Source organism: Seriola lalandi, unplaced genomic scaffold, assembly GCF_002814215.2.
Source record: "Seriola lalandi dorsalis isolate HSWRI2012SDOR001 ecotype SW California unplaced genomic scaffold, Sedor1 jcf7180002054955, whole genome shotgun sequence".
Lineage (NCBI taxonomy): Eukaryota > Metazoa > Chordata > Actinopteri > Carangiformes > Carangidae > Seriola > Seriola lalandi.
Genome location: NW_019525506.1, coordinates 1,385,950 through 1,404,172, shown reverse-complemented (window position 1 = coordinate 1,404,172; position 18,223 = coordinate 1,385,950). Strand labels below are relative to the sequence as shown.

General features: G+C 38.9%; 1 protein-coding gene across 2 annotated transcripts in view; it reads right to left on the bottom strand.

The window, feature by feature from the left end:
- Positions 1-18,223, bottom strand: part of grid2 (glutamate receptor, ionotropic, delta 2) — a 467,345-nt gene that overhangs the window by 177,162 nt on the left and 271,960 nt on the right. For both annotated transcript variants that reach the window (XM_023395024.2, XM_087170650.1), the window contains exon 4: positions 7,703-7,908. In XM_023395024.2, coding sequence (XP_023250792.1) covers positions 7,703-7,908 — 206 coding nt within the window. The remainder of the gene's footprint in view (positions 1-7,702; positions 7,909-18,223) is intronic.

Sequence of the window (18,223 nt, the reverse complement as noted above, 5' to 3'; positions counted from 1 at the left end):
CCCCCCCCCCCCCCCCCCAATTTTACAGCCACTCCTACACTTTCAAGTGTCAACACATGTTTCTCATGCTCCATCGTCAAAGCAAAGACGTCAGACGAATGACGTAGAATTGTGTATGTAACACCAAGATTCAGGAAATCTCAGTAAAGTCAAAGAATTCAGTCAAACAACCCACAAATCACCAAGTTATTCACAGTCATTTTCAACCCTTCAATTTATTCTGACAGTGCCCGGCCAACCCACTGCTCTTTACAGATGAGTGGTTAATATGGAAAAAGTTCGGTAAGAGTTGACTTAAGACTGAGAGAATGACCATAATGTTGGCCTTCACATGTCAGTAGGCAAAAGGAGAAGCACGGAGAAAGACACAAAGGATGAGAGCATATGGAAGAATGAATTCGACCATACTGAACCACAGTGTCATATATTTCCGAGTTGGAATTTCTCCAATCTCCTTTCATTTTAAAAGACACTGACATTTAATCAAATAATCCTGAGATACAGTAATTCTCTATATAAGTGAGTACTCAGCATGATTTACAATTAAGTCAGACAGATTATATATCTACACCAAAGTTATTAAACCAACCATGGAACCAAAGTATAAGGCACTCAAATATATGAAAAAAGACTTAATACATCACAGTGACTTTAAATGTAATAAAATTGGAAGATAGTGGTATTACATCAATTTGTTTCTTATATTCCAGACTACAAACTTAAAACATATTTTTTAATTTATAATATTTTATAATATAATATAATATAATACAATATAATACAATACAATACAATATAATATAATATAATATAATATAATATAATATATTATATTATATTATATGTGTCCTGCAAAAAATCCCTTTTTGATTGTAACTGACAGCCCACATTGTCTCTCACAAGCATATATTTCATGGCCCTTGGAACCAAAATGAATCAGAGGTAATTCATTATAAATTGTAGAAAATTCATACGCAGGTTGTTGATGAGAAAATACATATTCATCAATGGCAGTGGAGCAGGGCAGAATCGCAACATCTGATTTAAGGCTCCATTAGCAGTGGAAGCCTGCTAATCCCGACCCCTCAGGGATGATTGTAGGGAAATAATTCAAATGCATTTTATAGGTGATCAGATCTGTACAAAAACTTTCCATGACCAAGAAAACTGCTTTGCACAAGACAGATTTCACAAATAAAAAAGGACCTTTTTGACTGCTGCTCCATCTGTCAGGACTCTGTTCATTACACTCATGGACTTCCTGTTTTATTTTGAAATCTGTATGCACTCCTGTTCTCTGCTTTGCTTCCTGTAAAGTTGTTCAGCGATCCCGCCAGCAATCATCCACACGTTTTCAGACGCACCTGTTGTTAATCAGCTCGTCAGTCAGTATATATACTCCTGTGTTTCACTCAGCCTTTTGCCATTTTGTCATCGCTATCACCGAGTGCTCTCTTGCATTCACTAGTGTTCTTAGTCAGTTTATGACCTGGTTTGCATTTTTGGTTTTTGGATTTCTGCCCTGCTCTTGCCTGATTTGTTTGCCTGGTTTTGGACTGTTTTACAGTGTATGACTCTGCCTGCCTTACCGGATTAAAGAGTTTGGATTTTAGACTGGACTGTGGTGTGTCTCCTGCCATCCAGTGTGCGTTACACCTTCACAATACCTGTGGGCAAGCATGCCACCCACTTAATTCTCCTTTACCCAAGTCTACTTTAGATTGATGGCAACATGTATCCCAATGAAACCATGGGATCCTCATCTTTCAGAGACCAGCTATTATAATATTTTATGTGATTGTTGTAGCTATTTGCCATACAGTGATACTTGTTTGTTTTCTAATAAAGGGATCTCCAGAAAAACCTGTGTTTACATAAGACTGACTTTATAAAAAAAAAAAAAAAAAAAGTCTCTGAGTTTAGATGTGTTGTGATGATTATTTATTTAAATGGATCAATTCTCTGTTTCTGTGCCTCATCTCATCTCATTGCTTTCATTGAATCACAATAGATTAAATTGTGGGAAACAACTGCCTTCTGGCAGAGCACTTCAGCAAAATTCAAGAGAACTAAAATTGATGTGTTGCCAGTGGAGTGCCCATCTGAAATGTGAAATCGGAAAAAAATCTCTACTAAATTCCAAATTACCACCAGTTTTCCACTTGCAGCTGGCCATTACTCTCTTTCTCTTACTTCTATTCCTCTCTGTGTTGCCTCCTCTAAGAATTTATGCAATCTTCTGATAACTCACAAATTGTCATTCATTCAGCACCACCTATGATGCCCCTTTCTAGATTATTTTACAAAACTGAACAGTCACATAAAATTGTTTGCATAAAATATGATGGAAATTTGAGATGTCATTCTCACCTCATAAAATTATGTTGGATGATTTTTTTTATTTTTTTTATCTGTGTCTCTGTGTGAATTGGTGTTTGTACGTATCCAATGGTTATGGCATTCAAATTCATCCTCTGCACTGAACCAAATCTGTGCGTTTAAATAATAGTTTCTGCAGACATTCTGTTAAAATTGAGACTCTTTGGGAGAAATCCTGTGACTTTTGACGATTATTATACTGTAATGTAATGTAATGTAAGTGCATCTTAGGTCTTGTGTGCTACTGTTTAAAATGATAGAAATAAACACAAATAAAGATATAGACAATGGTGAAAACAAGGTAGAGAAATGTAGTGACACACTGAGATAGAGAAAAGGAGAGTAGAAAAAGTACAATCCTGAAACTATGACAACAGCTCAACTACTTTTTCAAAACACAGCTCCCAGCAGAGCCACCCACCGACTATAACAACAAAATTCCACCCACCGAGCAAAATAACTTCCAAGTTCCTTCTGTTCCAAATGCGTTTTCTTCAGGCTATTCCAGACATGGGAAGGGAGCAGCATAGATCATAGGGCCTTTATACACCATTTCTGTCATGGTTTGGGTAACTGTCAGCAAAAGAAGAATTAAGCAGACCTGGAAGTATTATCAAAGATGTATAAATAAGAAGAAACCTGTCCCAGGTTGGTATTACAATTCATCAAGTGACTGAGTCAAGGCAATGACACAGTCAGAAATCCAAGATATAAATTGATGGTATGTTCATATTTTGTATAATATGTGGTCAACTTGCAGTCTCATGTTCTGCTGTCACACACAATATATAATACACTTGTTTTATGTTGGGGCAATAGATTTCACTGCCAGCTCTGTACAGTGTCTGAGTATTTCCTGGTTCTTTCAGTCATAAAAGACAGGGGACAGAGATGATAGTTGGCTTTACTTAGGCAAAAACTTTTGCAGTGGATACAGCCATATTCAGGGAATACATTATTCAACATGTCTTATACAGAATATTTTCCTTCATGTTTCATTTGCGACATCTGTCATCTCTGGAATAATCTCCAAACCCTTTGATGGTCCTTCAAGTAAGAAATGTCAGAAAATAGTCCCAAAATGGCAACGTTTTAAAATTTTAACGCTTTGAGATCAAATGGCAAAATTCATATTTTCCACTTCTTTGCATATCTAATATGAAGTCTATGTGTATATGTGTGTGACAGAGAAAGTGAGACAGAAAACTAATTCTGCCTGAGTAAATTTTGACTGAGGGTAATACTGTCTAATTCCCAAATACTAATACTTCCGTTCATATAATATTCATTCCCTCATTATTTCATGCTACTTCTGCCAAGAAAATGTAAAACAAAGGCCTGACTGAAACACAGATGGACAGTGCAAAGTTTCTTATTTTATAACACAGCATTCTATAGATGTCAACAGTGCTGTTTACTTCCAAATTACAGAGCATGAAAAGGCTATGTAAAGTCATGTTCTCTCTTACTCTTAAGCTTGTCATACTACACGTTACACTGGTTAACGGTGAACATATCATTACAGCAAGATGATAGTCACCTTGTGAGGGTTTTATGCATAATTCATGGTTAGAATATGAATATGTATGACTTTATACCAATATTATAGGATTATATTATTCTCCCCTACATTGTCTCTGTTTTTGTTACTTCATATTTTATTGATTAAGCATCACATTTATATTTTAACCATGAGAAAACAACAATTGCAATGATTTTCATTTTCTTAAATTTGTTATGTTATCGGTCTTTCATGAGCTGAGAAAGTCCAGGAAAGCCATTCATAACTCATGACAAGTAATATTTTTAAGAAGACAAGGGTCCCAGGGTAAAAAACCCACTTTGCTCCTGTGTGTACATGAAGTGGGTGGAATAGGCAGATGTACTGTATGTACCAGCCATGAGCCTTGTTGGCAGCGACGGGTACATTCACCCACATGTACTAGACTGAAAAAAGGACAAGCAGGAAAATGTTAAATAATGCAGAAAATTAAAAGCGTGTGCTCATTCTGAGAATATGTCCATGTGCGTGTGTGGTGAAATGCATGGATGTGCATGGTGGAAGACATTCTGCTGAGAACCCAGAAGATGTTGAACTTTATTTCCTGCTGGGCTCACATCACAACAAAGACATAAAACCCATAAATCACAGGCAAGCAAGGACACACAGACTGACAATAATGTCTCAAAAAGAAAGAGATGAGCCAACAGGTTCATAATAACCACTATGTCTTATCTGACATCACGGTTCGGCTCAAAACCATTCTTTCTTACGTCTATATTTTTCCTTATGTGGTCATTTATAGGTGCAACAATCAACTGACAGAAGTCACTCTGTTGTATATCAATCTAACAAAATCTGACTTTTCAGCAAACATTTTGTATTTTGTTTAACAAAATTGGTAAGGCCTAAAAAAAACAAGTCATTAGCCGGCCCTCCATGTAGTGCTAACCCAGAACTCATCACAATGGCCAAAGAAATAATAACCAGTGGCAGTTGAACAGATTACCGTAGACGCTTGCTCACCAAATTTAGTTTTAAGATCTTTTCATCTGTATTTGTTCCTGTGTTCATCTATAGATTATTACATCCCTTGTTTTATTCATTCTTTCCATTTGCTTTGCTTCCTTTTATTCCCATTTCTTTAACAACTCCTTCAGGCTAAAACACAGAAGTTATCCTTTTGTCGTTGTGTTTTCCTGGCCATCTTGTCACAGCCAGTTTGGATAGTACGGACAATTAGACTGTTTCAGAGACCCTGTGAGCAAATATGTATTGTTTGTGAACATATTTGAAAAAAATGGAACATACCCTTTCAGGTTTGGTAAAGTTTAAGCACAAAACCTACCTGGTTAGAGAATTTTAGATTTAGGGCACTTCCTTAATTGCACTTTCGTAATTGTATTCCATCCGCTAATCACTCTCTCAGCCTGCCATAACTCTCATCTCCCTGTCTCACTCCTTCTGCCAAGTCTTGGAATTTTGGAACAGCTTTCAGTTCACGTCTAACATCAGGGCCTAATGCATCTGGATGGGAGGTGCTCTCTGTGACAAATGACCTCACAAATAACTCTGATGGGGGAAAAAAACAAGGTCCCAGCAATCTCTCTCTGTCTCCACATGTCTCTCTGCCTGCGTGTGTCTCTCTTTCAGTCCTTGTATCTGTCTCTCTCTCCCTAACCCCTCCTCACCATCTTGCCAGGGAGAGATAGAGAGATCTATGATCATCAATCTTCTCCACCAATCTTTACCATCTCCCGACACTTCATCTCAGAAATCCCTCTCCACTTGATGTTTGACTAAATTAGATTAAATGACTTCTTTGTCAACCTTCCCAAAGGAGAGAGAGTGAAACTCCACTTGGGTTCTACTAAGACACTAAAATGGAGGCCAACACTTCCATATTGTGTACCAGCTAAAGCAATTTTCCACATCTATTGTAGATCAGCTCTCATAAAACAAATGAGTGAGTGATAATTGTGACGCATTCAATCATCAATTTCTGAATATTTTGAGCCCTTTTCACTGTTCACTATTTCATCAGAGGCATTATTGTCTATTTAAAACTGATGCCCCAGTCATTTCTCTTGTGTTGGGGGATCAGTGAGGTAAATCATGTGTAAGGGGACACAGATGATCTAACGTCGGTCTGTCCTGTCAGTCAAATCTGGTTACAGAAAATATACTGTTTTTAGATTATATATTACAGCTATTAAATGTGCATATGATACATTCTATTCTCTTACTTTGGCATTAGCTACTGAGAACACCAACATTAAATAAAAAAACCCTTTAGATTATGCAGATGCACTGGTTCAACCCTCTGAACCTAGTATAGTGTACAGTTAAGCATGGGAGAAGCTGTATGCTCAGTGTTTAAATGCAATAAGAGATTATAACACTTTCTGTGCTGACTTGAGGGTCTAACGCCTTCGCAAAACTGCAACAAAATTTCCATTGCTGTGAGTCTTTCTTCTCTTTCATGATCAAAATCACTTAAAGCAGGCCCAGAGATTTCCTTAGTGTGATCCAACAGTGTGAAACCTTGAGTCACAGTCCTCTGGCCAGTACTGTGTGCTCACTTCAGTGTGTTTCCATGCTACACTAAAAAGGCTAAAACTACACAAACACTAAGCCATAGATACACACATACACAAATACTGACACTAACACTCTCACAGACGCACAATAACACCCCATCTCTCACTCCCCTCTCCCCCCATCCCCGTTACGCCCCCAACCAAATTAGATTGTGATTGCTCTTTCCGAGGTCACTTTTAATTAAACTGAGATGAGAACATGACACATGGGATTAAGCCCCATCCTACTGCCTCAAATTATGAATTCATAACTAATGCTAGAGCCTATTGCTTTCAGCCATGACCTCCATATCATTTATGTGTAGAGCAAAAGGAACTCCCCTGATTGTCTTCTTCTGCAGAGATAAAGACCATGGTGGTGGGTGGGTTGCGCACGTGTGTGGGAGGGGACTAGTTAAAACACATTTATAAGTAAATAAATAAATAAATATTACATACATATTCTGTTTGAGTAAGCTGTGCTATATGTACACCCTAAATCAATACTGACTTGACCAGAGAGAGAGAGAGAGAGAGAGAGAGAGACATAAAAGAGAGAGAGACAAGAAGAGCTAGGAGAGACTGAAAAATATTTTCCTATGTCTAATGTAAATTTTTATGACTGCCATGCCATGTTCAGGACATCATGAATAACACTTTATTGGACTTGAGAGGACTAGCTGCTATATTTTTAGCTGATCTGGTTAATTGGTAGAGACACACAGAGCTAAGTTGAGTCGGAGAAACATCCATGAGCTTCTTAACATGATTAGTATATGTGTGGCAATGCGACACATAATCCCTGCAAAACACATTTGATAACCTAAAATACACAAAACCAAAAATACTGTGTTGATGTGCAGGGAAGTGTACTACAGTGTTTCTGTAGCAAACTGAGTTCTCATTCTCACTCATGACACAACATCTAAACCATGACAAAGGCAGATCCTCCCATTTGCTAGGGTTTCATGCATACAGTCAGTAGAGTCGACTTCTGCCTCTTTCTGGACATACTTCTTTTTCTTCTGGTAGATAAGATGCAGTGCTGATGTATTCAGTTAGATTACGTTTGTCCAAGAAATCCATCCCTCATTGATTCCAATTTTCTACTTCTGTGTCAAAGCATTTTGATCCGCAAGGCTAACATCTCAATAGACTGGGTTGTGAGGAAAGCTTGAACTACTCTTACTGGTTTTTTCCACTTAAATTATTACCTGCAAAAAAAACCAAACATTTTCCTTACCTCAGTGATAAAAGCCTTGGCGGTGGCTGGACTCATGAACAGCACAGCTCTGCGTAGTGTATCCCTGTATCGATGCAGCTCTTCCACACGCATTGTTCTGAACAGACTTGTGATCATCATGTTGATATTAGATTCCACCTTCTGAAGGGACACGTCCATTCCCTGCTGAGAGGTCCGGTCCAGGAAATCCTCAATACCACGGATATCTAAAGAAAGACAGACAGAGATAAAGATGTGACCATAGATTTGGCTCTAGAGGGACACAATTTCACAAAAAAAGGTAATGCACTCAGATAAGAACAAATATTAAGATCATCACTGATATCTTTACACCATATTCTCTGCTGTAGCTGATCAGTTATCTCTCTGTTTGGATAGGTTCGGTAAATATCTCAATTCATGAGCTCTAACTGGAAATGATTCCCTAGTGCATTTGCATTACTCACATTATATCCTGCGTATCTATCTGAGATATGGCTTTTGTTGTCAGAACAGTGCTTCTGTCAGTACTGAATACCTTTGTTTCTAGAAACCTGAAGACACAAAAGCATTCTGAAGACATGCCCTGTCTTATACACACACACAGACATGAAAACAAAAACTCATGGTGGTGATTCACTGAATGTAGGAGGGTTGTTTTTGCCTGTTTGATTTATTGATGCAGATACTCTGGTCCGTGGATTTTAATAGACAAAATATGAGTAGCAAAAAACGTATACAAATATTAAGGTTTTAAAGAAGGAAGTGTTTTTTTTCATTTCGCTTGATTTGACCTGAATTTGATGAAGGGTATTTGAGCAACCAGAGTTTTTGAGTTGACAACAGTTCTTACATCTGAATTGAGCCAAATGAGTGTTTTTGGATTTTAGGCACATGAATTTTCTATTTGAATTTGAGAAACCTAAAATAAATACGTACTGAAATAAAGTTTCTTGAAATTGAACAACTTGAAATTGACTATTGAAAATTTCACAAAGTAAAAGTCCTACCAGATACGTTCAGAAAAAAGTATAGTGAAGTGATTTCAAAATATGATATTCAGTTGCTGATGTAATTCAACTTATTATGGCAATGATTAGCTTCAATATATGGGTGATTTTATGAAAACACATAACCTGAATTCACATTTCTCCGTTTATTTCCAGTGATGTTCCTCAAGGACCTCGTCCTATGTCTATTCTTTTCTCCTCATACATGCTGCCCATTGGTCATTTATAAATATGAAATTGGCATCACCTCTATACTGATGACATTCAGCTTTACCTACAGCTAAACCCAAACAACACAGATCCATCCAGACCCATAAGGACTGTCTTGAGTAACTTCCTCCTGCTGAACAAAACCAACTCTGTGATTAATAATTGTGTGCCCCAATGACTAAAAACCTTGCCCAGTTGACTGAATATACTGGGGCATCTGTCCTCTGAAATAAAAAAAAGACAGTTAGAAGAGTGAATAAAGAAAGTTTTAAATTTAAATCTCATAGAGGTCAAACCAGAAGTGATACATTTTAAAGAAATATTTCTCCCAATCCAAATGTTTTACACTAATTATGTGACTGAAAAAGTATTTAGTTGGCTTTTATCAGTTAAACTTCAATCAGGAAAACGGTTCTTGTTGCTGTGCTGTTAGGACAGGGGTGGGTTAGCCAAAAAGTACAATTGTTGCTGAATCCAAGACATATTCCTACTGAGATGCCAAAAGAATGAATAACTCTTGACAATGTCAAGAGTTACGATTAACGTGCCAAACCGCTATAATTATCTCTATTAAGAGTTATTTTTGTATGATAACAGTACCAGGATGCTGGTGTCAGTACTTTTACTGCCTGGTCTCCTCTATACTTAATGAGCTACATTGCAGGTCAAGGTAATCCTAATTAAGGCACTTTGGTTGAGACCACTGCTAATGATGTCGGAAGATATGTGTGTGTGTATGTGTGTGTGTGTGTGTGGATATGTAAAGCAACTACCTAATGATGTATTTGATATGGAAAACGGATGACACTGCCGTCATTGCCAGTGTCATGGCTAAGCAATTAACTGGATTGATTAGACTTGTTAAGGGCCAGAGGGTTGGGGCGATGGTGTGATTGCATCAATGCCAAATTTTGGAGGTTCTACAGCATATTATGAGGAGAGACACAATGCAACTGCATTGGTTCAGAAAGAAATTAATTTAGAAGGAAGACAAACACAATCCTGCACACACACACACACACACACACACACACACACACACACACACACACACACACACACACGCACACACAAACAATCACAACACTGATTTTAACAATATCAAGCAGGGTGTGAGTTAAGAAGGTTAAGCAAGGACAGTGGGAGATATTTTGGACAGTTTTTCTCTGTGTTAGATGCCACATAAACACCTTTTCCCACAGTCAGGAGATTAAGAGGGGAATGTTAGTTTTTTCAGCAACAACAACATGACATGGTTAGGGAGAACATGACCACAAAGTCATAGTAGTTTGTGGTGAAAAGCTTGTAACTTTATTTCCTTTTCTCGCACATGTACGTAGCAGCGCAGTCATACGATGCACATAAGCAAATGAAGAACTCCACAGGACAACAGCTGGACACCCAATCTGTTTACAAGTGAGTTTTAAATTGGAACAGTGTGTGTGTCTGCCTGGGCATACACGTGCGTACATGCAGATGCGCACGTCTTGCTGTGTTAGCACAACATGGAGTGAGTGAGTGCTAAATTTCATCATGGTTCATGGACTTACAATCACGGTTTGTATACTAATTGTTACATTATTGCATCTCTCTGTGTACCTGTGTTTGTGTGGTGATGATGAGAAAGGTAGATGAGCAAACAGAGACATCGAGATGGCATCTTTAATGGGCAAACAACGGTGCTCTAATCTGTCCTGGAGCACAGAGTTATCAAGCCATTATAATCTAATTACTATTATTAATTTGTAGAAACAGTTATTTGCAGTAATAGTTGTAATTACTGCTAACTATATTATCACAGGCAACACAATCATCATCACCAGTGCTGTGACTCCTAATAATGTCCATTCATACATACAGTACTCACAGACAGGTTAATGCAAAATTAAGAGAACATATAATGTGCAGTATGTATGAAGTCCTCATTTATTTAAGGTAGGAGAAACAAAGTTCAACAAAGGATTAATTCAAATATGGTATTTTTAACACCGTGCTTTGGTTTATCATGGCTCTGTTTTTCATCACAATAAACTTTTTTCCCATCCTCATCAATAAACATCAGAGCGCAGTCAGAAAGATGTATTATTGTGTACATGCATACACACGCACGCCAAACTCATGCACACAGACAAAAACAAACACACGCGGTACGTGCGCGTTTTACCAGTCTAAGCAGATTTAAGCTTGGTTCTTAATATGCCATATTTATCCTGGCACAGCCACTGACATGTATAATCAATGGCGCCAAGCCACATAAACATTTCACACTGTCTGACTTATGTTCTCTATGGTAAGAAAGATATGTAAATTAACAGAATCAAAAGCTTTTGTCAACAGAGCAAAAAAGAAATGAAGCAATGTAGAGAACCCAGTGCATAACACTTGCTTCCTCATTCTTGTGCATGCCATGGCTGTTTTACATAGCAATTTAGGTTGTGCCAGTCCAGTTTTCACATGTGCTTTCAAATCGGCCACTGTGTCTGTAAACTTCCTGCTTTCTGTCAGATCTGGCTATTTAAGTGGCTGTATTACAGGGCTCCCTGTCACCTGTCAGCTATTCTCTCTGTTAGCTTGCTCGCCGTGGTGACTGACTGAACGGTCAGTTTGGCTTTATTTGCCATCGTCAATCCTTTCTCCACGCTAGCTCATAGTACAGGTTGTGCATCTAATGCATTTACCTTGCTCCCCTGTGTGAGGAGCTTAAAAAAAACAAACTCCACTGTCTCACTCCAGCTCTCTCAAACTAACTGCACTAAAAACTAAATAATGTACTTGTAAATAACCTGTGTAAGCCATGATATTTAACTTGGTTTAAGATATGGTCTAAATATTGCAATATGAATTGTGAGTTTGTAATTAAAGAGGGAACTCTGAAGGTCAGTCATGACAAGAGACAGAAAATCAAAAGCAAAGAAATGCAAAGTGCAAACCAGCAGTATAATTAATTATAATAAACAACATAAGTCAGGAGATCTTTTAGCGACTTAGCCAGACATGCAGAGGAGATTTGGAGTTTAGCGGTGATGTGTGAGATATTCAGCGTAGGTCTGTTTTATGACCACCAAAAAAAAGTCTTTCAAATGTGGACATGTCTTTCGTCCAAGTTTACACAGAAATAGTCACAAGCATCCTCATTCCCTCCATCAAAGTTTGGTTGAGTTCCTGCTTCCTGCTGTTCAAAGGACACGGCTTAGGCATGTACTCCCCACTGCTGAGCGGATCATTGACTGTCAGCTGCTTTCCATCAAGGAGCTTCAGGACACCATAGCGGATAAAAAGACAGGTAAAACTGCCACCGACCTTGCCCACCCAGGCAACCATCTGTTTGAGAAACATTCCTCTGGGAGACAGTACCGGTCCATTAACGCCATGATCACCCATCACCTCAACAGCTTTTTCCCCAAGCGCTGTCACCTCACTCAACCACTCCCCCGAGTCTCTGATGCAAAGACACACTGTGCATCCCCACAGTCCCAGGCCCCTTCATCCTCATCTAATATGGATGACTGTATTAATGCTGCAATGCTATTCCCTTTCATCTAAGTGGTTTTTGCAAAAATTTTTAAAACTTTTAGAGCATCAGCATGACCCTGACTATTCATACTGTGTACCACAATGTTGATTGTTAAGTTTATTTTTGCAATGTTCCCATTTGTTATCTCAGCCTTTCAAAATAAAGAACATAACCCGCTTAGAGCACCTTCCACCACCTTACAATATGCCATTATTGTTTTTCAAATGTTAAAAGTGGAACTGAAGTGTCATTTTGCAAAGAAAACTCGATCAACTGGAATGGTTTCCATAATTCCTTATAAAACAAGGTTGAGGTATAGTTAGGGTCTCTGTGTCCCTTTCCCCTATTCGTCAGGCTTCCCTTCTTTCCCCTCTATTCCATCTATCCCCCAAGTCCCTGGCTCAAAGTGAAAGCTAGGGGTAATGTAGTGTAGCAGCCAACAGCACACAGGGATTTCACCTGCATGTACCGGCCAGCTCAGAGGCAGTCTGTCTGTGTTCAGAAACCTCCACTCCTTCCTCCCCTGCCTGCTTTCGCCTCATCCTTCTCTCTTCCCTTGGCTTTTCATTTGAAACCTCCCTCAGTTTCCCCAGTTAGCTTTTTGTTCTCTCGGGCTGAATCTCTTTTTGAGAGTGTGTGAAGTTTAAGCTGTTATACCACTCTGAAAAAGGCAGGCTCTCTGTCATGTGTTGTGTCCGACAATTCAAGACAAGAAAGTTGTTTTTGCATCTCACCAACAGTTAGTGCTCGTTTCTTTTAACTCTCAAACAGACTTGATCCTGAACACGATCTTTCTCTCACCTTAACCAAGTAGTTTTAGCTAATGCAAATGGTATTTTATTTTTTGCAATTTGTCAGTTAAGTGATTTCATTATGCACTGCACAGAAAATATTACCAAAGAAGAAAAGTGAAAAATGGCTGGTCAAGACAATGCATAGGTCTTTGTGCAATTACTTACCTTCTAAGCAAAAAATAATGGGCTGCTGGAGTCTGCACTGTGAATACCCCATTAAAACGAGGAAAAAAAGGAGGATAAAACATTGATGTGAAACTTGCACTGTGAAAGAACAGAAATGGACCAACAGTCCAAAAGAAGGTGTTAACACATCTGATACTAGACGAGATTCCCCCGAGTGTGGAGAAAGAGGGAAACATCAAACATCTGCAAATGAGGTTCAGTCTAAGTAACTCCTTGGTTGTCTGTCAGAGCCTCTCTGTCTCCCTGTTCTCCCTCTTTCATTCCCTCTGCTTGACTTGCAAATCTTCTCCATCTTCAAAATAATAAAAAAAATACCAAAGTTTGGGACTGTACACTTTTCTCTTTGCATCTGACTTTATAGTTTCAGGCCGTCTTCCTTCCTGTCCTTCTGTTTAGTTTCAACCCTCCTCTCTCTGCCCGAGGCGTTTAAAGCCTGGGCTTGTAGCTTTTGATAGAATTGGGGAATAGCCAAGCTTAACTGGTAGTGATTTTAGAAAAATCTATCCATCCATCCATCCATCCATCCATCCATCCATCCATCCATCCATCCATGCCAGCAGGGAGTGAGGCTTGATTGCCCATTGTCCATATCATAATGCAAGTTTTTTTGCTGCCATGGAATCCATGCTGACATGAATTAGTTTCGCTCAGTGGGTAAGGCAAGCTGGAGGACCAGTGGGGTAAGTGTGACACTGCATCACATTTCTATCCATTTAAAGCCAGCGTGATGGACAGAGGCCAAAATGGTTAGCAGAGTAAAAATGTAATCTCAGTAGATGGTAGTACATTTCAGTGTTTTATACCAGTATTGTTTTTTCCCCATTGTGGAAGATATTGTTATCTAAAGTTTAAATACTACTCAGTTCCTGTAAGGACCAATAGATGTTACCAACAAACTTCTATTATAGGGAAGTAGGTGCAGTCTTACTCCTCTCCCCCTCTCCCTGCCATGTTTTTAGCAACAGGTTAACATACAATCGCCATACAGAGTAGTCACCCACTAAAACTTTACATTTGATATATATGGATATAATTAGGATTTTATCGACCCTGAACAGAAAAAAATAAATTAAGGCACCATGGTTGCAACTATATTTAACTTTCAAGAAAGCGTTATGGAAAGGAGAAAGAACAATAATTTTTGTGCAACTGCCTCTCATGCTATCGCCATCCCATTCTGTTCTGCTGTTAGACGAACATCCTTATCTATTTGCTTTGTCTTTCCCCTCAGCGTTTACTTCTGGCTATCCTTATCCCTGCCCCAGGCATTTCACTGTTGTATGGCTCAAAGGCAGTGGTTCTTAAAATATGGATTGAGCCTCAAAACGGACTACGGGCCTGCTTCTCGTAAGCCTAGGTCTAGAGAATTCATATCTCAGTTAGCGCTGGGGCTGAAAATGTTGAAGTAGCCAGCCCTCGGAATCTGAACCTAAATTTGGGAAATTTACCTCCTTATTGGAAATAAAATGCTTTAAGCCCCAAAGCATCACCACTCCTCCCGGCTGCCTATCGGGCTCTAAATCATCTATTCCTTTAGATCTGAGTGCCTGTCTCCGTCCACCGCTTTATTTTGCTTCTTCTCTTTCACTCTTTTTTTCTCAAAGCCCCAGGCTTCGCATTCCCAGAGTCCCCACAGAGAGCTTAACTAACACTTGTAAAAAACCAACACTCTATAAAAGGCTTGGCACCTTTTAGGCGTGCATCACCTTCCCTATCTCCCCAAATCTTCTCTGACTTTTAATCCCCCTCACACCCCACATATCCTCTTCTCTGCCTTTCACATACCTTATGTGCCTAAACTTCTCTCCACTTCCCTCATCTCCCTTCTTTCTTGTTTTCTTCCATTTTTTAAGGCCTATTTTGATCTTGGCATTCCTATGCCTTGAGCTGCTTTGTTATTGTCTAAACTGCAAATACTATTTGATGATAATCAGTACTCAGTTGGTGTAAAGGATTTTAGGTGCAAGCACATTTTTCTCCCAAACAAGTGCTCTGAGATTCTAACCCCCAGTGACCGCTGGATGTGGTTGTGTTGTGTTCTGACTCTGTTGCCAGAGGCAATCCTCTGCCATTCTTTTTGCTGCACCAATGTCCACATCTATAAAGCATGAAATCCCCCCCTGAATGTAAATAAATGTGTATGTTTATTGACAGTTTACATGTATTGGCTAGATTTTTGTGCTTGTTTATACCACTTCTCCTCCTGAGTCTGTGAAGTAGAAAAAGGAATGCTATTATGTTCCTTTCTGCTAATAAATCCCATTCACGAAATAATACAGATATAGTACAATAGCACTACAGTAATTAGCACTGTAAAGCACAAGCACAAAGTAACTGGGTAAGAGGGCAAGACACTAGACTGTTTTCCACACGGCACTCTGCAGCATGATTAAGTTCAATTCATTCCTTTCCTGAGGTTGCTGCCCACTCTGCCCTTCTCCGTCTTCAACTCTACTTTTTGCTGCTTGAGAGATTTCACCTCCAGTGTCCTCCAAGGATGATCCAGCTACTTCTCTGTGGTCACACCCTTCTGTAAAATGTTTTAAACCCTGTTTTTTTTTTTTTTTTTTTAAGTTGTTTTTGTGTTTATCTGCTTTCCTGACTGGCTTTTACTCTGCCCTACCTGATCTACTATGCCCTTAGATCTCTGTCCCTATCCCCTTTCTGTTTTACTATTTCTGTTTTCCTTTATATATTCACAATCTCTTTTATCTCGTTTTCTCTCTTGTTCTCTGAAGGATTTTACTCTGGAAGAGACAAAGTAAGACATGACCTCCCTGTATAAAGCTTGTAGATCTTTGGTGTTTGGTTCATGAGTGTACCTGTTTGCCTCCATTCCTCTGAATCTGCCTTTATCATCAACTTTCCCACGTCTCGCTTGGCATAGCTTTTATGTATTTTTCACCTCCTCTTTCACCTCCCACCAGTCTTCCCCCCTGTGGCGTCTCTGGGCTTCACTGCTGTTAAAAAAGATATCCATCTAAGCATTCATCTCTCATCATTCCTTGTTCTCTTTCCCCTGTCTCTATAAACAACTTCATGCTCGTCAGTTTCGTCATGCTCTCCGTTCTCTATTTTATTCCTCAATTTTGTCCCTTGCAATTCAGATACGATTCAAATGTGGCAGCTCATCACTTCCAGGTACGGTCCAGACAAACATCCATGTAAAAGGCTTATGGATTTGCAGATGTTTGCCTCATTAATCCTCCTTTCTTCTTCCCCTTCACTCTGCCGCCACAAGTTCTCTGTGCCTTTTGTGTCACTGGTGCTCTGAGTCATATCCTCCCACAGTATTGGCTGTGTGACATAATAGGTCTGTACATGGAAACTTCAAAGCAAATATAGTTTCAGTAATACATTTTCAAAAAAAGAAGAAGATCAAATTGGAAAACAATATTTTAACAATCTTCTATATTTTTAATCGTACAAGAGTTTTATAGAAAAGGCACAAAAATCCATCACTGAAGGTACAACTACTCAGCTATTGTGTGTATATCTAAATGTTTTGACATATTTGAAATATACTGAAAATAACACTAAGCCAACAACCGGGGTATACTGACAACAGTCTCATCCGTCAGAGAAATATGTAGCTCAATATGTTAAATAAGTGAATTTTAAGATGATTTTCAAGCAGTAAGGAAAAGTGATTTATAAATGATTTCAATCTAACCCGTTATTATTCAGTATTTCTTCATTCACGGAAGTCAAAGCATTTCAAAAAGAAAAAAACGCAGAACTATCCTCCCCCGTGCTCCTGCTGTACCCTCCTGTTCTTAGTCTCCGCTTGATGTGTTACTACATGAAACCTGCAGAGATCAAATTGACAGTGGGATTTTACTACTATGAGTCTCCTTTAAGGGAAACCTCGACATTGCAAATTTCAGACTGTTTTTTTCATCAGTGTCTTTACACTGTAAAGTTCTACATGTAATCCATTTAAGATAAAAATCAGATTTTGTATCCATCTTTTCTTTAACAACATAATACGTATTACTTTTTGTCCTTTGACCCAAGCCTTTCTATGCCCAGTCCCTTTCCTTCTTTCTCACTTTCATTTTCTCTCCCTTTTCTCTGCTCATTAAATACCTCCCCCTGTCTGCCCTGTCAAGTATTTTTCTTTGTTCACCTCTACAAAGAGGCAGATGCAACAAGGTGATGTGACACTCTTCAACGTAACACCAATAGGCGCAATGTGGGACAGATTCTTCTTTATATGAACCCAAAGCTAGTGGTTGACATTTTCCACTGAAAAGAATTTGGAGTTTTACATTGTTCTCATCCGTCCTATCACTCACTAATGAGCTAATCGTTAATGCGAATGTAAAGGGAGGCAGATTTCAAGGTATGAAATTGTTTTTAAAACTATTAACATGCTTCATTACGTTGTGTGCAAGGTGAGAGAGCCATGTTTAATGACCATGGGCATGGGTTACAACCTGAACACCAACTCACAATACTTTTAGCACATGGCACAGGCCCAAGACACTGCGGCATCACTGCATTATGACAAACTGGGCCTGGTATAAATGGCATACTCGTGAGGTGGGCACCGATTTACCAAATTGGTTTCATATTTAATTAAAAAACTTCTGCTAAAATATTTATAAGTACTGATTCGGATCATACACTCAGCATGCAGGTAATGGAAAACACGCTGAAAGGACCAGGCTGACATTTTAAAGAGTTGCCCCTTTGACCACCTAAGCCAATGTGTGACAAGTATCATCTTTGTGAGGGGAAAACCTGTATCCCACGTGAATGCATTTAATCCTAACCCTATCCCCAATTTATGTTCTAAATAGCCAATATAAAGACACATAGCTGT